Here is a 25,192-nt window from a genome sequence, read left to right on the forward strand (position 1 = left end):
GATATAATGCTACAGTTCTCCAGATCTGATGAAGAAACAAACTCATCTGCATCTCGGATGGCCCGAGGGGGAGCAAATTTTCCTTTTTGGATGAACTATTCCTTTAATGCTTATAATGGAATACAAACTCTGAAAAATTAATGAATTGTTAATCTCTATTTCATTCATCATTTAAAACATCCTGCTTTGGCTTCAGTGTAATTAGCACATAGTGATTCCCCAGGATCATAATGAAGTGTGTTAAAATCTTTCTGACCTAGTTTAATATGCACAGATTACTAGAAGTAAAGCATGTGTGAAGATACTGACACTTCTGGGCTCGACGTGTGGAAATCTGAAACAACTTTTCCAAATCAGCAATGGAAGTTTTTAATATCTGACAAAGAACATAATTAAAAAACATCTTCGATCACAATTGATGGGCTCTGATTGGTCACACACAAGACACGCGGTTTGTACCGTCATCACTTGACCCCGAAACCGTGTGCTGGAAACACATGGAATGACTGGACAACAAAAACACAACTGAAAGCATTAAAATTATAATAATAATAATAATATTACAAAACAGACTGTTGGCCCAAGTAAAAATCTGGACATTGTCATTGAGTTTTTAAAACATTCATCATAATAAAGTGGAGTGGTCATGTTTTAACCCTATTAAATAATCAGATACACTGAGACGGGTCGTACTCAGTGTGCTTTTACGTGAAAAACAAAACAAGCCGGATGTGTTTCTGTGTTCAATTTTACTGGAGTGAATCCAACAAAACTAGCGGAGTGCTAAAATCGGCTTCCGCTGTGCTATTCTACCACTTCCTACGGCGATCCGCTTCAAGTATCCGTTGTACCGTCCAAACATTTCCATTCGAGCCATAAAGTCACGCATTCGTGCTCCAAAACCCGGTGGAGAGAGGAAATCAAAAGGTGTCTGTGAGAACAGGAAGACTGCGCTGATGAAAGACAAGTGCACACGTGCGGGATCCTGAGTGCATGCTGTAGGAGGGGCTTCCGTGGGTCATGTGACGCGTGTAAAGGGTCTGAGATCTGAACGAAGGTCTTTTCATTTTCAGAGATATTAGCAAAATTGACAAAGTCTTGATCTATTTCCATGAGATAATTAACTTTCATAACATTTAGAATTATAACAAGGGTAACCATAGAAATTAACGTCGAGGGGAGGTTCTTCTGTGGCAGCGGTGACACGGTAGCGTTCCAATTCAGTTTTTTGCTCTTTCCATCTGGTATTTTTTGCTCATGGTTTCTGACCCCTGTGCACTCCGTACGGTGCGCTTGTCCGCGAGCGCTAGAGAGCGTCTGGTCGTGAGGAGTTTGTTATTTGGGGGTTGGTTAGAGTCGCGTCTGAGCCTCGGGGACGTAGATCTCGATGCTTTCGGCGCTCTCGGTGGCGGAGTTCTGCCGTTCGGAAACCGCTCGCTTGGCCGCCATCAGTCGCTTTCTGGCCTCCTGACGCTGCTTGTCGGCCACCGAGTCGCTGCTTTTCTCCTTCCCCCCTGTGGTTTTGACCTTGACCGTCTTCTTTGGTGTGTGGGATGGAGCGGACTTCTTCTCCTCCTGAGGACGTTCATTCAACAAATTGGCATGTGTTAAATAATACATTTATTAATAAAATAGAAATAGAAATTTATAAAATACATTATTCACTAAATAAATATATAAACTATATAATCATAAATTTTAAAAATATGTAATCAATAATTGTATCTATTAATAATAAAATATAATAATTCGATTAATACAAATAAAAAATTTAATCTTTAATATGACTATTTAAACTTAAATTGCACTATGCTAGCTTACAATAAATACATTGATAAAATATATACATATTACATTTATAAAAATATTAAATAGCTTATGATATTAAATAATATTATGACATTTAATAAAAAAAAATACAATATTCAATTAAATTACAAACAGAAAAATAAAATAATGCAAACATTAAATTTATATATAAAAAAAGAAATCAAATAAATATTAACTTATAATTTAATGATCCATTTTTTTTAACAATTAAACACATTGTGCTAGTGTACTACTTTCTACATAAACACAGTATACAGGCTATGTCATGCCCACTATTTTTTTTATAAGTAGCCACTATATTGTCATCACATGATGATAGTACATATGGGCAGCTCAAAGTTATAGATCTAAAAGCTTAAGTATAGCCACAAACCAGAATCTTTTTCTACATTCCAACTGGTTTTACAAGCAAAGGCACAGGGAAATTATGTTCAAAAAGTTCATCAGTAGGACCTTTTTGTCCTGGGTCTCAGACATCTTCCAGTCGTTGGACCTGAGGAGGTGGAGCTCGTCAAACTTCATGCTGATGTCCTCGATGGAGAGCTGCAGCAGATCCCAGAACCCGGCCAGATCCTGCGCTGTGGGCCGCGGCTGAGCGTTCGCATCCTGACCCAAAACACACACATCAGTCATCAGTAGGGGTTTCCCCAAATAAGGATTTTCATAGTCGAATCGGAATTTTCTAATCGTGCCGATATTCGACTGATAGTCGAATTATATGTTTGGGGGCGTGGTCAAAATACATTACCAAGAGTCCAGTCAGACACAGTCATAATTACTGACGTTAACACACAGGGAAAACGTGTAATGGACAACTCGCAGAAACAAGCGGAGTTTTGATTAAAAGACAGTTAACACTAAACGTCAGCCAAACCCTAAGAATTCACAACATTTTTTTTACAGTAGTGCTCTCATTATAACGTTATGTATATGACAGTTATTAATGTTCTGCATTTGTGTTTTGAGCTGCGCATGCTGAAGATGACCAGTAGAATGAAGCATATGATAGCAGGTTTTTAATCAAAGGGATTTAACTCATTTATCTCATATAGAATACGCTATGTTATTTATACAACATAACGTTATATTACGACTTATAGGCTATCTGCACAAAATGCCCCGAATGCACAAGTGAACGTGTCTGAATTAACTCCTTTTGTGGACGTGTTCTTCAACAGAAACACTGCAACTAAACTTGTTTTATTATAATGGTGTTCTCGTTATAATGTTATGTGTATGACAGTCCCAGTCATAGTTATTCATTTTCTGGATTCATTGTTGTTTGTCCTGCTCACGCTGAAGAGATTTCACCCTGTACTACAATGAAGCGCTTTACAGCAGTGTAACTCAAATGCATCTTATATAAGATAATACACGATATACACAGAAACCAGCTGAAATGTTTTGAAATCGGTAAGTTGCTCCCTTGTTAAAGTCTTGTTAAAGATCTAAATCCCTGCCGCCAAGATCCTCTGTCGGTCACGGATTATGGAAAGTGAAACTTAAATCTATAGGGTTGGTTGGATTTATTCACACACGTTAAAATATTTATTTGAAGCTTCTTTCTTTTCAGACTCTTATTTACAGCATTATCTTAATAGGCTGTATATTAACTTATTGGGAGAAAACTGGTAGTTTTATGTGAAATGAAAGATTTGAGCACCCCCATTTATTCAAAATGGCATGATCATAACACCCGCGAATATTCAACTGAGACACTGGGAGTCGAATCAGGCTCCTCCTATCGAAGCATCGAATTATCGACTATTCGGGGTCACCCCTAGTCATCAGACACGACACATCAGACACAGCTTCAGTGCACTTTGAGTCGCTGAGGATTAAAAAAAAACCTGCCAAATGCTTAAAAATAAGACACAGAAAAAAAGGAAGAGAATCGACGTCTGTCCACTTCAGGTCCATGGGATCTGGGGTTTTTTTTGTCTCAAAATGACCAACACGTATGTAATTTGATCTTATTTCCAATCGGAAACAGCTAACAACAATAATACAAGACAAAACAAAACAGGAGAATCCAGCACAATAAAGCAGTGATGTGTCTGTGATGCAGACAGAGATCCAGCAGAGGGCGCTTCTGCTGCCTCATTCACTTCACCTCATACATATGTGAGAGTTTCTGGCTGATGATCAGCACTCCTGCAAAGTCACGTGTTTCCAAGTCAAAGAAAATGAACAGGAAATCATACGGCGGGACAAGATTTTATCCAACAGGATTTGAGTGTAATGGAATCATAAGATACACAAAGAAATTATAGACACGTACGTTATGTCAGCAGAAAAATTAATAATAAACCATAAAATATATACTTCTTTAATGTTACATATATAATATATATCTTAAAATGTACCATTACATATTAATTATAATTAAATACAGAAGAAATAATAGTAATTATTCCAAATATATTATGAACTAATTAAAAACAAATTTAAAATAAACTATTTACTTTTTATATATTTTACTCATATATATATATATATATAAAAATACATGTAAATAAATATTAGGTAATAAAATAAAGGTTTTCTTAACATTTAATAATTTTATATACGTACATGTTTTTTTATTAATTTTAAAATATACAACTGCAAAATAATAATAATTTAATGAATAAAGATGAAAACAATAATTATTTCTTATTTCTTAGACACTCACCAGGTTCTGCTCACAGAGACCCCGGAACTGCTGGAACTTCTGAGACATTAAGAGCTGAGCGCTGCCAACGGCACTGCGGACCTTCCCCAAAACTACAGCAACACAGAGAGAGACACGTCACTCATTACACAGCAGCTCAAGCCCTTCATCATCATCATCATCATCATCATCATCATAATCCATTCTCTCGCTCCACTCATGTCAGGTTCAAACCTAATGACTTTAATCACCGGCTCCAGGAGCCAAAATTAGCAGACAAGAAAGAGACATTTCTGATTAAAGCTGGTTAATGAGGCCGCGGGTTTAGAGAGGGACTGATATCATCCGTTATTCATGGATCCGCCGGGCATCTGAATGAAGCTCCGGAGTTCGGAGGACAGCCAGATAAACCAGCTGCAATTACCAGCAGCTTCCTGCACATTCATTTCACTCCTAATGCCACTGAATTAAGATCTACACAAGTCTGAAAACAGGCTTTTCAGTTCAATATGGTAGAAATGTTCATTAAAGGTAATCATTCACAGATCGGTCAGGATGACGTGCATAATAAACTCACTGACTTCACAGTAACCAAGTTTTACTCAAAATTGTTACCTTTAATACCATTTAAAATATATATATATATTTTATTATATATGATAATAAAAATGTAAAACAAAACCGGAATTTTTTTATTCTTTACAGTATAAAAATACACACAAAACATACATATGTTTATATATTTATATATAGATTAAGGTAAATAAAATAATTTGTTATGTATATAATACAATAATTATATTATATATTATGTATTATAATAACGTCAATAATTTATTCCATTCTTTATTCAATTATTAAACAGTAATTAAACAGATTAACTGAACCGAAATTAATTATATATTTGAATAATTAAATTGAAAATAATTTAATTAATTGCTTCAACCCATTAGAACTGATTGGATAATAATGATTCAAGGGATCGTTGACTTCTTTTTTCTAGGCTTGAAAAATGCATTATTTTTCACATAATTTACCTTTATTCTACACTGCTATGTCCCTTCTCTGATAAACACTGATTATTTCCTGGTTTTATGAAGCCCCTCCCTCAGAAATACATGATGGGCTCTGATTGGTTAGCTGGCTCTGTCTAAACGTCTCGCCTCTCACCTCAGCAGCATGTGCTCCGGTTGTATTGTAAACAATGGCGTCGTCTATATCACTTATCAATTTGAGCCCGATTGAGACCCAGAGAATATCAGTGAAGAGGATCGCACAGAACCTGCGCATGCACAGCTCTCAATGGTACGTTTGTTTGTTGTTGTCTTATACATTTAGATACGCTGTTATTTGTAAATGCTTTAACACAGCACCTGCACACGTATGTATAACGCTTCTCATAGCTATGTGAAAGTGTATAATTGGCACAGTTCATTGGAGCTGAGCTGATGATCTGAATATATGAGAGAGAGAGAGAGAGAGAGAGAGAGAGAGAGAGAGAGAGAGAGAGAGAGAGAGAGAGAGAGAGAGAGAGAGAGAGAGAGAGAGAGCATATGATAGAACATACTTTAGAACATATGATTTTGAAACTTGTGAATCCATTAGAATCGTTAGAAGACAGAATTGCGATTCATACATGAATAGATGTTTTCGTGCACCCCGAGTATTCTCTTCCTCTTCTCTAAAGCAGTAGTCGTTGTAGTCCCTACGAGCTGTTTTTGTAGGCATTAAACTGCCAGAATTTTAAAAGACGGTATCTCAGTTCGCATTCAACTTTCAGCTTCGTAACTCGGCAGATATTGTTTATGCTCAAACAGCAACATTACACACTAATGTTAAAAAAGTGAAATCGCAATCAACCACACTTTTAATTTTTATTATGGTTTCATTGAGCAATTAAATGAATTTCCAAATAATAAAATAAATAATAATAATACTTCGTTACATTTGTTTTTGTTATTATTATTAGTAGTAATTATTATATCATTATTTAATGAATATTGTAATTATTATTATGAAACTACAAGTTATTATTTTTGATTGGATAATGAAATTCATTGTCAGTTATCTTTATTACCCAGGGCTTTACGTTTACTTCTCTTTTTAGGAACGCTACGGTCAAAAAGTTAGGAGCACCTTAAAATCAATAATCAAAAATTAACCTTCCCATTACGAGGTGATATATGTAGGGCTGGTCCGAATACCCTTTTTTGAGCTTCGATAGTAATCAACACCGAATATTCGAAGCTTCGGCGGGAGAGGGCTGAACATATTCTTCTCTCTAATTGATGGTTTTCAGTCACGTGACCGGCTCGAAGACCTGGAGGGCAAAACTTCCATAGAACTGCAGCACAAGCCTGTCAATTTTTCATGTTTCCCAGCCGCAAATATTTAGATCACCTCTAAAAAGAATAAAACAAAGGTATTTCTGAACAAAATGTAAGTTTTGACCATCTGCAATCCATATTAAGCACCCACAGCAATATTTCAGTCATAAACAGTGCGACAAAACAAATATTAAAAGATCAAATTCAGTCATCTCTATATTAATTATGCATAGTTTACACAGGCAAGCAGGGCAGGCCGGGAACATGAACACGGTTCAGTGTTTTCCTTCTAATGGTTTTCTATGGGAAGCCATTTAACGTGAAACTTTGCACATTGTGTTTATATTCTGGCTTCATCCTCTTGCCTGTACAAAATATACATCATCAATAAGGTGTCCACTGAATCTCGCCTTTTAATACAAGCGTTTTACTACATTATTACTTGATGCAACCTGTGTAAAAATAACTGGCGGTCAGCGGAGCAAAGCTTTGGTGGGCGTTCCTATAAGAGTGTGACGTCACGTGAAAACTATCAATAAAGGCAGGAATCTCTGTGCGTCTGTCTGTTTGCATTTTTATTGTGTCGAGAACCGTTCATCCAATGACTTCACGCACGGCAGGTGTGTTGCTGGGGACCCAAGGGAGTGCAGTGTTGCATTTTGGTTCAATATGGACACGCATAATTAATCGGCACATCTCGTCTGCACTACAAGGGCTACTGCACGCTGACCCAAGACTTTCGCTCGCATCTCGGGACAGTTAACAGTTTTTGTGAGCTTAAGTTCATTATTTCAAATGTAAAGGTGCGGCAAGCGCGCTCATAATAGAAGCGGGTCATATATGCATGCTACAGGTCAGCACGAACGTCTTTCATTGGTGAACGGTCTGTTGCTGGTGCAGATGTTCAGCCAGGCGGACAAGTTGAGAACCGTTTCGTGGGGGATGCCAGGTGTTCGAAAAACAAAAAAAAACAATATTCGAATCTCAAAATTGAAAAGCAAATGCCAACTCACCGAACGAACATTTGAATAATCCATCTATCCATCATAATCCATCTAATAATCCAAATATTTGACTCCTTAAAGTGATTTAAAGGGAATTTTGTTTTTAGATTTGTATTGCCATTTTTCTAACTTTATTAAAAGTATGTCATCTTTTATTTCAAAAAATATATTAAGCTTTTTATCATTTCTAATTAAAACAAAAGAATAAAAACAAGTAGAATAAGATGCCAATCAAATGAAATCAGTATTTAAGGAATACATTTGTACTACAGAGGTGGCACAGAAGTGGCTTGTAGGTGTATTTTCAGATGTTTAATGAGGCTCAGCGGTTGCATAAGTGCAATTAAATTCATGTTGAGGTTAATGTTTTAAATATACAATTTTTAATGAAATATTAAAATGATTTAAATAACAGAAAAGATACTTTAAAAATTTAATTAAAACCACCATCAGGTGGAGGTATGTCACTGATTTTATCACCGAATCGTTCATTTAATTGATTCGTTCGAACGGCTGATTCATTCAGGAATGAAGTACGTGACTGTCTTTATGAATGGGTAATTGAATCATTGACTCACTAGATTCATTTAAAAACACAGTTCATTCATAAATGAAACACCGCTGTGTTTGAATGGAGATGTGCAGCAGCTTGGCTGGGACTTCATAATATTAAAAGCGGTCACCCATCTTAGTTCACCCATCTCACAAAACTCCATTATAATCAACGAAGCTCCTTGCACTGCACAGTGAATCTCTTATTTACACACGGTCTACGTCTGTGATACATTACTCAACGCTGCAAAAACACGCAAGTATGTTAGAAACCTTTAAAGCTCCCTCAGCGCAAACACAAATATGCTGACCGGGTCAGTCGCACTGGTGCTCCTAAATATTTTGTTATTTAAATATATTGTTAGTTAATCAATTTCATAGATTTTTGGATAAACAGAAAAATAAAACTAAAATTAATTACATGTTAATAATCAGATTTAAACAGAGAGCTAATAAAATTCATTGACATTTTTTTACTATCGATTAGTAGAATAATGAAACCGATTTTTGATTATTTGAATAATTCAACTGGAATTAATAACATCTTACATAGTAATTTAATTGAAAGGAATGCATCAGGAATAGACTGGATGATGAAGTGTTGTATTTGTATGATGGTGGCACCTCACCCTCCTCTGACAGCTGCTTGTCTTTGGTCTCCTGGTCCATCTGCTGACACCAGGCCTCCATGCGCTCCGTCTCGGCCTGCAGAAGCTTCTGGAACCAGCGCCCGTCCCTGAGGCACGCCGAGCCCCCGGGCTGCTCCACGGCCCCGTTCACGCTCCCGGCCTGCAGAGACGGGTCGGGTGGCGGGAGGGAGGACGGGTCCAGCGCCGGGTCCAGCTTCTCCTGCAGCGAGGGTTTGTGAACGCTGCCGCAGTCCAGACTCTGGTGGGGCGTCTTGTTCTGCGAGGGTTTACCGTCGGACTGCTCCTGAGACTCGGCCTCTGTCGTCTCCTGTCTAGACGCCATGCTAGTGAAGCGACTGAGTCTAGACACAGAGAGAAGAGACCCGTTAAAGACTCGGACCAACACTCAAACTACACACCTCCATTAGTTTATGAATCCATTATCTGAAAACCAATCAGCTGAAAGTACATGGAGAGAAAAAAAAAAAAAAAAAAACACACCATAATGTGCTACTTCTAAAACATGCATTTTGTCAGAAATATTGTAATTAAAAAACATAAAATATTTTATAATTCAATAATTTTCCTTTAAATATCAATCTATTTGAAGCATTAATATAATTGTTTTAGAGAAACCAAATAAAAAAATTTATAAAATCACAAAAAAAGTGTCACAAAATATAATTGTATAAATCATTATATCATAAATATCAAAATTCACCATTAAGCAACTACATTTTTATAAATGACACTACAAATATTCCATTTTAAAAATAAAATTTAAGTATTTTTAAATTCTACAAAATTGGGTTTTATTTTTTCATATGAATAAATTGTTTATATTTTGCATGTATTCATATTGTACATCAAGGGCAAAAAAATACATTTCTCATTTATTTTAGGGAAAATAAATAAATAAAATTGTATAGGCCTGAATGATGAAATCCTAAATATCAATCTACCATTAAACAAAAATGTATTTTTATAAAACTACAAATATATTCTTATGAACATAATTATTATGCATTACTTTAAATTAGGGGTGGGCGATATGGGAAAAATATCATATCACGATTTTTTATAGAAATATCACGATTCACGATTTTTATCCCGATTCTTTGTTAGTTTTACTATTTTGGTTTTACAAGTTGTCTGAGCATTACAGCCAAACTAGAAAGACAAAGATGCATGGCAGATATTTAGGCCAAAGTGGGTGAAGATAAAAAATCTTTGTCATTATTTTATTTTTCTTATTAAAAAATAAGAACAAAGATACACATTACAAATACACATAATATACAAATAAAACAAACAGTGCTTTATTTCCAGGTACAATAGGTGTATTTAGCAGAGCATTCAATGAAATTGAATGAACAAATATAAAAATAAAACACTAGATAGACTGATTCCTAAAGCAACTGTATTAAAGTTTTTCAGTCAAGAATAGTGAGTGATTTTTCTCTTTGTGTTTTGTTGTTTTGTTAACGTTAAATGAATAGTTCCCCCACAAATTAATATTCTGTCATCTGTCTGTCAATTCTGTCATAATGTTGTATTTTTATATCATCATTTACTCAAAAGTTGTTTTAAACCGGAATGAGTTTCTTTCTTGTGCTGAACATTTATAAATGCCATTTTGAAGAAGGTGGAAAACCAAACAGTTGCTGGTCCTCAGTGACTTCCATAGGATTTTTCTTTCCTACTATCAAAGTCAATGTAGACCAGCAACTGTTTGGTTTTCCACTGAGTAAATAATGACAGAAATTCAATTTTAGGGTGAACTATCCCTTTAATGACAGTCGACAGCACGTTTAGTGTCCTGTCCCTTTAAGAGCTGCACACATCTAATATACAGTACAGGCACGCATCCGTTTCTCTCTTAACTATTTACTTTCATTTTAGAGATAACCAACCTTGTGTGTTTTGACAGTATTAGCGCAAAATATAACTTAGTTGAGTAATCAGGCGCTGTTAGACAGGCGTTTTAGTGCACGCGCTTCAGGTGTATGTGCTCAGAAAAAGCGCACGTCAGACCAGCGCGCGAATTAAACATTTAACCAGCAAGGCTTGTATGCAAATAATGTACTTTTGCGATCGCGAATAAGTGCAGTGTCCTGTCTGAGTAACTCTACTGCTGTATGTCGTGTTGTACAGTACATAGAGACGGCGGCGCCAGAACTGTATTTGACAATGTGCGCGGTAGCGCGATACTACGATATTTCTTCAAAAGCAGATCGTGGAGACATTTTTATCGTCCACGATCAAAAATCGTCATATCGCACACCCCTACTTTAAATACTGTAATTTAAAAATAAAATTAAAATTTACAATATTTACAGAATTCTACAATATCATATCCTTTTTTCCTTACCACCAATAAATTGTTTTATTCTTATTACACAATTATTCAGTTTTGTACATCAAGGACAAAAGACAATGCAACGCAACGCATAAAAAGACAGTAGAAGTCATTACGGAAATGTTACGCCCCTCACCGTATTGTGATGGCGTTTCACGGCGCTACCACACGAAAACAATAAATCCCATTACAAACGAGGCATTTGTTGCATCCAGTGGGGACATAATTACTGATTGTCTCACGCTTGAGGTATTTGGCCAATCACAATGCACTGGATAGCTGCCCAATCAGGGCACGCCTCACTTCTCAGAATGATGAGCTTTGTAAAAATAGCCGCGTTTCAGAAAGGCGGGGCTTAGAGGAGCAACAATAATGTACAGTATGTGGAAAATAATGTGTTTTTTTTTTTTTTTTTTTACTTTAAACCACAAACACATTGCATTACACCAAATACACTAAATAATGTTTTTAGCAACATCATATGACCCCTTTAATATGCCTTTAAAATGGGGTTTAAGCATAACATTATGTATATCAGGATACTTAATATAAGACAAAAATAAATGCAAACAATATGGAGCAGTCTGATGCAACCCACAAAGTTTACTTAAATTATGCAATAGTAAACTGTGGAGGACAAAATAAACATTTAATCTCCTACAATTGAGAAGTCTGATGTAACAAACATTGTCAAATACAAGTCTGAGCAGTACAAAATTAACAAAAAAAAAAAAAAAAACACTTTAAACTCCTAAAAGAACTAAGTGGAGTAGTTTGATGCAACTCATTAGGTTTAACTTAACACTGTCCAATGTTAGCGAGAGGACAAAATAAATAGAGACATTTAAACTCCAACATGGAGAATTCTGATGTAACTCGTAAGGTTTAATATTGTCCCATGTAAAACTGAAGAGGAAAAAAGAAATTGAAACATTTAAACTACTGAAAGAACAAAACAGTAGTACCCACTGCTGCAGATAATAAAATAAAAGCATTCTGATTATTTGCGGGAAGTTGCAGCGTCAGAAAAGAAGTAAAGCCTGTGTTAATGCTACCGAGTAGGCTAATAGGGCCAAAGATTATATTTTGTTTTATAAATAAATGTTCATTTAAAAGCAGCCCACGATCAGCGTATTATGTTACCGTTACTCCTTACGGCTCCTACGAGATTTTGTTCCGTCCTCCACGCGGTGCCAACTCACAAAAGACTATATTTTTAGCCAAGCAGCACAGAGTGCCCCTTCAGAAACATGCTGCGTTGTGGCTGGTATAAACACAAGCACTGACTCCGGTTCCCGTGGAGACGTGTGCAGTGATGTGCAGATCAGCTCTAACGTCACTGAATCTGGTGTTAAAAATTAAATATCCATTCATCATATCATCATGCAAAACATACAAATAATGAATTTTTCTCGAAACTTCATAGCATTTCCACACCAGCGATGACATCACTGCGGCGCCAAATCATTTGTCCCAACGTATCATGAACTTTACGTCATCAAATTGCGATCGGCCAAGTGTAGTGAGTACCGATAAGAGTCATAAAATGTGATACCGATACTGATCTCCGGCCGATCGATTGGCGCATCCCTAATAATTATTTTTCTATTTTAAATTTTACAACTACAAATATATTCTTATAAACATGGCATCGTGATTATGCATTTCTTTAAATATTATAATTTAAAAATACAACTAAAATATTCTGAATTCTACAATATTACAAAGGTTTCACTGTAATAAAAAATGATTTTTATCCTTTACACATTTATTCAGTCTTGTACATCATAAAAATATAAAGTATTACCATTAATTTTTTATTTTTCTAACACTAAAATAAATTATAAATATAGATTAAATTAAATGACATTTATTTATATTATAATATATTATAAAAATGCATGAATAATAATCCGCCGTAGAAGAAATAAAAAAAATGTCGTTTATTAAAATGAAAGAATAGCAGATGAGAGAACGGATGGAAATCAAACAAAACAACTAACGATATCGCTTTATTCTTTAACATTATTCATTTCTTAACATCTTAACTAATTCAGAATTTTAAATCGATTTATTTATTTGACAAATATCAACAAAACCTCCCTAGTTTACATGTTGTTAGATATTCTCCATTTCATTGGACTGTCTTAGAAAATAAAAAGCGAACAGGAGGAGCGGAGACTGGGAACACAGGCCGGGAGAAAGACAGACAGCTGGTGTGTGGGAATGAGATGTAAATGAGAGCGATGGAAAGATATGAAAATAGACTGCAACGGAGAGCGCCAGGAAACAAAGCGAGTGGGAGATGCACGCAGAATCTCATTATCTCCTGCCGTCTGCACTGAATCATTATTTGTGAGTGTTTTCAGCGCCATACATGGCTGAGAATCTCTGCTGCTGACTCATACACACACTCACAAACACACAGCGATCAGACCGCACTTTTGCAAGAAGTGCTGCCATCAACATGCATATCAAATTCGCAACTTTTTTTTTTTTCTGGAGGATGCAAAAAGCAGAAAGGAAACTCACGGCCTGCCGTCTTCAACCTGAACCCCTATGGACTGGAACCTGGTGGTGGGAGTTTGTTCCTCTTTCAGAATCGGCTGCACACAATCCACCTGACAAGAGAAATAAGTCAGATCCAATACATCTAGAATTTAAAATGGTTATGATACAGCTCTAATGAGCTCAACACAGGACTGAGAGGTCACTGACTGATCTTTCGTGCTCTTTTGAGAAGTCTGATATACTATGTGACAGTTAATATTCATAACCCCCACCTCCCTTGCTAGTTCACCCAGAGCACTTAAATGAGACTAAAATACAAAACCTCTCATTCAGAATTAGTTATGGTGCGTCACATGCATGAGTCCATTAACATAGGACCGCCCACATTTACATATCAGTGCCTACGGTATTCAACAAATTAGCCTGAATAACTGCATCAATTCAACATACAAGATCATAAGATTATTTCTACAGACAATATCTACTACGTTATAAACATTGAGTTGAGTTTGACACAAAAAAATAGTAATTCCCTGTTACAACCTTCTTGTCCAGGATAACACAACAAAGACAAAGTAACTTATTTCCATTGTGGTCCTTGCTTTAACAAGAGAGAAGAAAATACTAGTCATAAAATCCACTCACTCCCATAAAATAAACAGATCAACAATTCCTTATTCATTTTAAGACATCCTATCTAAAAACAGTCTCTTAACCCTTATTCTGAAACCCTCACAATTTGTTAATACCTTAAAATATAACGGCAGCATATTCCATTCCTTTGCACCTGAATATTTAAATGATCTTTGACCATACAGTGTCCTGTATCTACATAAATTAATATCTATAATGCTCTGTCTGGTAAAATGACCATGTCTTACATTAACCCGAGAAAAATAAGAATTAAAATATACTGGAGCCCTATCATTAATGATTTTGTGTACTATTTTTAATTTCTGTAATACTAATCTTCTTTCAATTGGTAACCAACCAAGCTGTTGAATGTGTATATTATCCACATGACTAAAACAATGTAATCCTAAAACTGATCTTATCAATTTATTCTGTGATTTTTGTAACTTTATCATCCAAGTTCTGGATAAATCGGTCACCCATGAACAACATGCATAATCAAAATGGCACTGAACTAAACCTGTAACAAGTACCATTAAACCATCCAAAAAAAACAGCATTTCTAGCTATAAACAATTCTAGCATTCACTTTTCCAAATACTTTCCAAGCGATACTAGCCATACAGAACACATCCTAGATAATTGACCGATGTTTTATTAGTTAGTTCATACCCATCAACTTTGATTGCCAAATAATCTTCCTTACTCAATTTATACTTCGACCCAAAAATAATAGATTCTGATTTTCCTAAATGTAATAAAAGCTTATTTTCTGACAGCCAATCCTTCACCTTAACCAACTCTTCACCTAGATTTTCTTGAATTTTATTAGTCTCCTTCCCAGAAGCCAATAAAGCAGCATCATCGGCATATAAGAACATGTTACACTCACAAACAGCCTGGATATTAATGATATATAATAAAAACAAAAGAGGACCTAATACACTACCCTGTGGGATTCCATTGTAAACCGTTTTACTCTCAGAAAGCATCCCTCCAACTTCTAACCTTTGCTCTCTCCCTGATAAATACGAAGCCAACCATGATTTTACTATATCCGAAAAACCCACAGCTCCTACTTTGTCCAATAATATTGAATGGTTCACCGTATCAAAAGCTTTTTGTAGATCTAGCAGGACCATACCACACAAATTTCCTCTATCTAGCTCTTTTCTAATACAATCTGTCAAAAACAATAAACAAGTGTCTGTTGAATAAGACCTTCTAAAACCAAACTGAAAATCATAAATTAATCTATTCCTGCAGACATGATCATAAATCCGTTTATGCACAACTTTTTCTATTATTTTTGAAACAACACAAAATAAAAACTGGTCTATAATTACCATGATCCAGTCTATTTTCATTCTTATATAGTGGAATTACTTTAGCCATCTTCATAACTGCTGGTACTATTCCTTTCTCAAAAGAAAGATTCACAATATGTGCAAAAGTAGGTGCAATAATAGTAGCTGCGTCTCGTAAAAACTTTGCTGGGATACCATCCAAGCCAGTTTCCTTAGACACCTGTAAGTGTTCTAACATGACCGCAATCTCTTCTACCGAAACCTTACAAAAAGAAAAAGAGTTTGGCAATACACCCTTTCTTTCATAAAACCTTCTGACAAATTCAATCCCATAGCTTCCCTTACTCAGGGGATGCTGATCCACTAAATTGGTAGAGATTAGGGCTGGGCGATATGGCTGAAAACTGTATCACGATATCAGTGATTCATATCGGTCGATATCGATAATTATTGATTTTTTTTTAAGGTGGTACATCAAGTTCGTGGTATTACCAGTCTTGGCGGGGACGACGGTCTTGCATAATTTGCAGACGACATTTGGTCTGACTACGGTCAGACTTATAATATCCAAAAAACTGGCATACTGGCGAGCTGACTTTCTCTTTTATTTACAATTTCCTCGCTCGCTGCGGCACTCATTTTCTGCTTATGAAGAGGAATCCAGCAGACCAGCCAGGTCTGGCTGCAGACGTGCACTCTCAGCCGCGCGTGCGCAGTGCGCACTTAGACACGAGACAACGATATGGCGCAACCAAACTTGATACTGTTACATGATTGGCTGTTAGCGTGTCACTCCCTACGTTGCTAGGTTACCAGAGAGCGAGTGCCTTTGTTAATGCAACCAAACTTGCTTCGCAACCTTTGTTTTCTTCCGACGAACGTTTTATCGAACACATTTTTTATTGATATCGTTCACGTGTCTATCGCGATACATATCGTTATCGTTTTATCGCCCAGCCCTAGTAGAGATACAGATGTAAAAAAGTCATTCAATTTATTTGCAACTATTCTTTTATCATATTCTACCTCTACATTCACATCTAACCCTATATTAATTGAGGTAGGTTCAGATTTTCCCATTGGCACAATCTTTTTTAAACCCTTCCATAATGACTTCGGATCCTCAGTCTTACATTTTAATTCTTTCATAAATAAAAAAGCATAAATTCCAATAAAATTTTAAACATAACTTCATGAGATATATATATATATATATATATATATAAATAAAAAAACAATAATAAACATTTTTAGAATTGCAAAATATCTAGGGCTGCTCGATAAATCGCATGTGATGATCATGCGCATCTCGTCAGTAAAACCAGTTCTGTGATTAGCGGTATTTAATACACAGAGCCGTAGATCGCTGACAAGCTACGTAATATTGCGTTCATAATTGATTCACCTGCGATTATAAATGAGATATTGCGTAGCTCGTCAGCGATCTACGGCTCTGTGTATTAAACACCGCTCCATCTGAAAGCAGGTGGTGGAGATTTGCTACTAATCACAGAACTGGTTTTACTGACGAGATGCGCATGATCATCACATGCGATTTATCGTGCAACCCTAGATGTTTTACAATTCTAAAAAAAATATATATATATTTTATTTTATATGTTTAATTACTATGTGGAGCATTGGGTTCACTAGACGAGGCCTTAATGAACTACTTTTTGTGAAAATTCAACCAAATAATTTTTTTTCACTTGTTCTGCCTGTATCTCGAAATTAGCCTGTCTGACTCTTTTTATCAGCACGGGTCTCATATTTTACATATAATATTAATATATATATATATATATATATATATATTATAAAATTAAACAATTAAAAATCATATTAATGATCAGAATCGTATAATATTATATAATTTTACACACCCAAAATTATATTAGTATACAGTGGTTTATATTTATTTGATTATTTTTGTAAATAAAGGAGTAAAGTGTGTAGGGTTAAATTACTCCAAATAAAATCATTAAATAAATATTTCAATATATCCTTAAATACCTAATTAAAAAATACAAATTAAACTACATATCCAAACAAATTACTACATATCCATTGCATTTCATCTTCTCCAAAGATTGGCCAATTGCTAAAATAAAATAAAACTGACGTTAAATTATTTTTGTGTGTTTATTAACCATTTATTTATTTATTTGAGTAGATTGGCTATTTCTTTTATTTGTATATAGCAATGAATTGTAAAAACCTAAGCCTATATCAATAAAACTGACAAAAAAAAAAAAAAAAAAGTCTTAAATGTTCAGTAATAAAAACAGCTTCTATGTCTTAAAATGCACTCGCACTGATGTTTTGCAACAACAAATTGAACTACTTGGGAAGCAACAAAGCTGAGTTACAGCGCATGCAAACGAGCAGTGACTACTAATCACATGACCTGACATCGAATACGTCATTCAATAGCATAAAAGCATAATGATGAAATCATAAATCACACACACCTGAATGCCAATGGAGGAGAGTTTTCTCTTGGGCAGGGCTTGCGGTTCGTTGGGTGCCACAGTGAGGCTTGCGGGCTCGTTTTTGGTGTCCTGGGCAGGAGAGGGCGGGACGATTGCGGGAGGAGGCGTGGTCACTCTGGCACTGGGCAGGGGCACGGGTTCCCGTGGGGTGGGAATGGGGGGCAGGATGGGTGGCCGCTTGGTGCCCTTGAGCAGACTCCCTGTCCGAGAGCTGGCGATGCTGTCGGAGGAGTTGCTGCGTCCTGATTGGCTGTTGACCTCGCTGCGCTGGTCCTGGCTGTCCAGGTATGTGTCCTGGGCCGACTCGGTGCTGCTCTGGACTGTCACCGCGATGTAGGGTTTGGTGGTGGTTCGAGGAGGAATAGGCGGAGGATTCTTCTTACAGATGGCCGTACATGTGGAGACTGAAAAACACAAGACGACGGACTTTCAGAACGCTCCCACAACCCCAGTACAAAGTCTCTTCACACGTCTTTTCCCAGCAGCCCCTGCTTGGGAGCCACAGGAAGAGATGAGACAAAGACAGGCATTTACATACTGAAATCTGGACAGCATTCCACTCATGCCAGACTGCGTCAGGAATGTGTCGCCCACAAAACATGGGCTGAAATCTGCTGACGAGACTCTGGGTTTGGTACGGCGTGTCATGAAGCCTGATGATAATGCTCGGCGGTGTATTATTAGCCTGCCGAACAGTGTAGGAGAAGCTGCTTTGAAAGCGTACAAGCTGGTAGGCGGCAAGACCAAAATCTATTCCACCGTATGAGTCATTTTAAATCACCATACAGCCATTTTTGCTGGAAATTATATATTATATTTTATTATGAGAAAATCATATAGAGATGGGCCAGTGTTTGACAATCTAGTGGCTTATAATTATATATATATATATATATATATATATATATATATATATATATATATATATATATATGCTGCCTTGAACATAAGAGATTTTTTTTTTTTTTTAATTTCAAATGTATAATTTTTTTTTTTTTTTTTAAAAAGCCACTCCAAACTAAAAAAAATATCCAACAATTTAGCATCATTATTTATTTGTATATTTACTGCCTAACACAGCTGATGAAAGATCAGTTTGATAAGAATTCTGTCAACACTGAAGAACAGAGTTGGACTAAAACATTACATTTAGTCAACAGTTTTGCGACGAGCACAAAAACTTGTATTACTGAGCGATAAGGATTAATATCTGCCCTCCCTCAAGAGGTTCGCGAACAATTATCCTCTGTCTTGGCCGTGCTGTATAGAGGACTCAGTGCCAGGACAACTCCAACACCGGATTGTGGGGCTCAGAGACAATATTGAATAAATCTGTTTCCTCTCTCTGGCACAGCTCGCTGGCATTGTGCGCTGTGCTCGCCGTTTGGTGCCAGGACAGATGCTTCACAGCAGTCTATGACCATTTGATTGTCGATACAGATGACAAAGAGCCAATCTAAACACAAACCAGTCAAAAAGCATGGGTGCCGTGAGAATGAGAGACCAAACAGCTGCTAAACACATCACAATAATCCACAAGTGACTCCAGTCCATCAACTAACATCTTGTGAAGCAAAAACTTGCATGCTTTTAAGAAAAAAATCCATCATTAGGTTGTTTTTAACTTCAAATCGTTGCTTCCGCTAAAATACGAGTCCTCTATCCATAATATTGCTTTTTTAGTAAAAAGTTGCTTCATCTGAATCAGGGGAGAAATATGCACAGATGAAACACCATTTACAAGCAAAAACGGTCCAAAACAGTTCTAAACAAATCTGCTGGTAGATTTTGATGTGAGAGACAAGATGGGCTTTTTCACTGGAGGAAGCGTTATTATGGATTATGGACTTTTTTAGCTGGAAGCAATGAATTTAAGTTAAAACGTCTTGATGGATTTGTTTCATACAAACACACAGCTTTAAGGTTCAAAAGATGTTAACTGATGGACTGGAGTGGATTATTTTGATGTTTTTAATCAACTGTTTGGACTCTCATTCTGACGGCACCCATTCACTGCAGAGGAGCCATTGGTGAGCAAGTGATGCAATGCCACATTTCTCCAAATCTGATGAAAAAACAAACTCATCTACATCATAAATGGCCTGAGGGTGAATACATTTTCAGTTCCTTTAAGGAAAACAATAAACCCCACGGTAATGAAAGTGGAATGGCTAATTATTCCCGCTGACAGCTATCGAACGACTGACTTCAGCTTGGCTTCTCTGCAGTGGCAATTTAATTAAACACTTTTATAGTGAGAACAAATCTCAAAGTAGCACCGAATTAATCACATCTTAACTTCCCTCGAGAACTTCAACAGTCGTGAATAAAACAGTAGTTGCTCTTAACGTCTGGTACTTTGCACTGAGGGTGATATGAGTTTATGACACAGTTGGGGCTCAGATCCAGATTAACGGCATTAGAGCCAGTCGCTCTGCCCCGGGCCCCAGCCAAACCTCACATGGCCTTTCTGTGAACACACAGAGGACAAGCACCAAAATACAACCAGACTGAGGCACTGTGACTTCTGTGAAACACAAAAGGAGAAACTCAGCCGTATCTTTACGCAACTCTCATTCATATGACACTTCATCGTGACCACGTGTCAAAAAGCCATCGTATGACTTCAGAAGACGTGAAACAGTCAACGTGGACTAGTTTTATGATGCTTTTTTTGGAGCTTAACAGGCGTTTTATTGCCTAGATGATATTTAAATGCTTAGTTTTATTACAAAAAGCTCTGTAGTATTAAAACATACAATGCAATGCAATACAATGGAAGCTCCTCAAAAACCTGATGCACTTCGTTTCATGCATAAGAACTTAAACTACTTTGTGCTGCAATGGAAAAATAACAGCATATAGGTTTGGAAGAACATAAGAGTGAGTAAATGATTTAATGCATGTTGGAAATCAACAACTAAGTTCGCCACAAACACTTTAACCCTATAGAGCTACTGTATCATATTTGAAACATGAATTTCTATGGCCACTAATGACACAACTTTACTGAACTTATTCTTGATTTTGCATACATCATTTTTAAGAAAGATCATGTTTAAATGCGAGTATCAAATCTGACCATCAGGCATTTGAGGAATGTTTAGATCATAAAACTACGCATTTAAATATCATGTTACTATGACATTATTGGGAGATATAGTGTGAATAGAGGCATGTATATGCATTTTATTTAACTAGTCTGCTATACTGTTATAAAGACCTCACTGGTTTAAATTACAAGCCATCAGAATTTCATTTTTGGCCTTATAAATATCAGCATCTGCACCAAATTGTATGTTTTTGTCCAGTTTGGGCCTCTGATTAAAACAGAGCTGTTTTTTCCTCCGGGTTCTCATTATATCATACTATATGAGTCATAATAGCCTAGTGTCTCAAATATGATGAGCAACAAAAAACACATATGCAAACTTTTTTATTATTTTTACTGAAAATTAAACTAGTTTTACTTTAAATTTAGAACATTGAGTGGAAGAGAGTCAGTCTGATCTTGGGTGATGTCGCAACTAAATTATAAATCTGCCCTTAGTCCATACAAGCCATAAACGCAAAGACGTGTAACAGACTACACTAAATTACAGACAGGGCCCGTCCTGTTCACCACATTCAGACTTGTAATCCTTATTAGGACGTGTTTTTAGATTAAGTGCACATCTTCTCTCCAAAGCACAGCAAGTGTTTACCAAGAAGAGAAACAGCCTAGTGAAAGTAGGACAAACTAGTTTGCATGGCTGAAAATATGTGTAGCCTAATGAAACTTTTCCAACATTTCTCCATGCAATCTCATGATTGAGGAGAGCAACTTATGTTTGGGTTTAGATATGAGTCCTGCATCCTTTACATATTCAGCATGAACCAGGGCAGCAAGAACAATGCATGCTCTCTTCAGATGTTATATTATCTCTCCCTGACTTTGCAATGCAAACAATAGCATTTGACCTGATTCAAAAGACAGAAACCGGCCTTTGTGTGACTGGATTCAGATCTCACACGTGCAGTGTTGATCCAGATGCATGCAATGCTCCAAAACATTATTTTGCAGGAAAACTGCACGCGTGAAATGCAAGCTGTCATGTTCAGGTAGGAAATGCTGTCATGCTTTGCCTGTCTAGACAGATGCATCTAAACACACTTCCAGAAGCCACGACAACATGCTAACGTGAGCTAACCTGCTAATGCAATCAAAATATCACTAAATCAACGGAAATGCATTCGCTAATCATCAGATTGTTATTCGTGACTTCCCGCGAGCACATGCCAAAACTAGCACACGCGAGGCGTTGCGCTCGTTCGTTACAAAAATCCACACACCTTTTCCTCTTCCTCTGAGTGTGTGTGTGTGTGTGTGTGTGTGTGTGTGTGTGTGAAGCGATCAGCGTCGACGGCGTACTTCCATCCCGTCACGAAAAACAAAAAAGACAAGATTAAAAGATCCACTGAAAGAGTGTTTTTTTTGTTCTGTGTTGCTTCCGAACCCACCCGCTATAAAATCCTTCCGTTCAACGGATCTCACCATCCACGTCTCGAGGAGTCGAAGAAAAAGAACCGATCCGGTAATCCGCTTTCAGGACGCGAGATTGGAGAGAGACGCGCTCGAGGCGTTCATTCGCTGCGCTCTCATTGGTGGGAGGGCGGGTTGTAAGAGCTTGACGCGGACGAATCAGAATCGCTGTTTGTGCGTCACAGAGAATCCCCGCTTGCGCGGGCGTTCTCTCTCTTCAAGCTGAATGTAGGCTAATGTGTTTAGTTATTTGTTTTGTCATTAAAGTTTAGTAATTCATTAATTAGTCATTAATATTTTTATTTAATTTTCTTTTTTTAAATATTATTATTATTATTATGTATTTTTGTATTGTAACTGCATTTTTATTGGTTGAGTAATGTTCGTAATTAAAAAACCTTTCTCTTTCTCGGAGTGTAATGATAGTGTACTACTGACAACATTTTATGGCATCCAAGTACTCCAGAGTGCAATCTGGACGATTGGGGCGGGGCTACATGTGTCGCTCCGCCCACCCCCACTTCCATTGGTTTATAAAGGCCAATTCACACCATACAGAAAAACTCTGTTGGCTGCTGGATTTAGAATCTTATGAAAAATAACTCATGTTCACACTGCATCAACAGATACCGACCAACTCTATATCTATAAGCATGTTCAGTCGGGTGAAAACAAACTCCAGTCAACTCCAACAGGGGTGACACACTGATCCAACAGACTAGTTTGTTGGTGTTTGTCTGCGGTGTGAATTGGCCTTAACACGGCAAACCTTATTGATGTAGACCCGAGCATGCACATTCCTTTGTGTATGATTTTGTAATTGATTTGGCCATATTACAGAAATGTTATGTACTAACTCTAGAATCATAGGCCTATCTTGATCATTATCTGTTTAGTAACCATGGCAATTTTAGTGGGATGAAGTCATTGGTTACAACTCTTGATGACAGAACCTCCTTGAGGATCAGCACTAAATTGGGATTTTATACGCAAATGATGATAATTTACTGTCTTTTAGAAATGGACAAACACGAACATAAGTGGCTAATTTTACGTTTTACAGCACAACCGTTTTTTGTTGTTGTTGAGTTATAGCCGTTGCTCAATGCGTCACAAACTTGGGTTATAAAGTGCTAATAAAATGTTTTCATAGCAAGCTCAATGTTTCCTTGTTTTTATCTTTATAAAATATTTGAGTTTATTGATTCTGTTACAGTTTTTAAAGGTTCCTATAGTAAATAAGTGTCTGTGACATCAGATATTAAAAATCCATTTATGTATCCACACCCTCACTATGTGCCTGTTCTAATCTGTGCACGGGATGAATTTAGATTCAGTTATTAAAACTCGATCATTGTAGCATATAGACCTGCATAACCATTGAATATTAAATCACTCAGAGCTGTAAATCTGTGCAATAGGTACGTGAGCACTTTTAATGAGTAAAAGAGACCTCCTCCGTGATTAATATTTTTTTATTTATTATTAAAGACTAGAATAACCTACTAAACATATAAAATCAGTATAGGCCTAATATAGTGATTCCTGGTTATTTTTAAAGGATTAAGCCACAAAACCGGTCATTTAATTTGTGCATATATATAAAAGTATAAATAAAAATGTTGCAGAGAAAATATATGAATATTTATTGCTTAAATACGCACTAAAGCACATTAATAATAGTATTTGCTGTAGGTCAGATTTAATAACAGCTGTTTTAGTAAACAAAAACATTTAAAATAGGCCTATATGCAAAAAAAATATATATATATTGTTTCAGCAAGATTTTTATTCCCATTATCCACACATAAACCCCAGTTCACGGCTGATGGGCTGATGTATTATTGTCTTATTTGTCACCGCAGTTGTTCTTTAAAATAAAACCATTTGCGGTTTTGTCCCATGTCTTACTGAACTACAGTGAATTATCATCATATCTAAGTTTTTGCTAATCCACCGATCGTAAAATAAAGAATATGGCTACATATAAATATACATTATACAAAACATAAATCTCAAACAGTGGATCATTTTTATCAACATCACCCAGCTAAAACTGCTCATTGTTAAAGTATGTCTGCGTTGTTAGCACTTAATATTTCTGTAGTACAGCCAAACAGCGTAGATCATTCATAAAAATGTATGTAAAGGAATGCTCATGCGCAAACGTCTGCACCAATAAGCTCTGCTGTATTATAAACCAATGAAATTGGGGATGGGCGGAGCGACACGTGTCGCCCCACCTTAATGTGTCGCCCCGCCCCATCATCCAGGGTGCACTCTGGGGCTACTCATGGCACCTGTTATCCATATCAGTCTGACAACCTTTCTGCGTCTGAAAACAAGCAAACCAAAATTGTAGGATTTTTTTTT

General features: G+C 36.5%; 1 protein-coding gene across 1 annotated transcript in view; it reads right to left on the bottom strand.

Annotated features, from left to right (window-relative positions):
• Positions 1-348: 348 nt before the first annotated feature.
• Positions 349-25,192, bottom strand: part of LOC306859901 (disks large-associated protein 4-like) — a gene marked incomplete at its 5' end in the record, with an annotated part of 44,023 nt that continues 19,179 nt past the window's right edge. The window contains 6 exons of the mRNA XM_079401298.1: positions 349-1,575; positions 2,284-2,436; positions 4,505-4,596; positions 8,996-9,357; positions 13,887-13,975; positions 18,277-18,701. Coding sequence (XP_079257424.1) covers positions 1,351-1,575; positions 2,284-2,436; positions 4,505-4,596; positions 8,996-9,357; positions 13,887-13,975; positions 18,277-18,701 — 1,346 coding nt within the window. The 3' untranslated portion in view covers positions 349-1,350. The remainder of the gene's footprint in view (positions 1,576-2,283; positions 2,437-4,504; positions 4,597-8,995; positions 9,358-13,886; positions 13,976-18,276; positions 18,702-25,192) is intronic.

This window comes from Barbus barbus, assembly GCF_936440315.1.
Source record: "Barbus barbus genome assembly, chromosome: 40".
Lineage (NCBI taxonomy): Eukaryota > Metazoa > Chordata > Actinopteri > Cypriniformes > Cyprinidae > Barbus > Barbus barbus.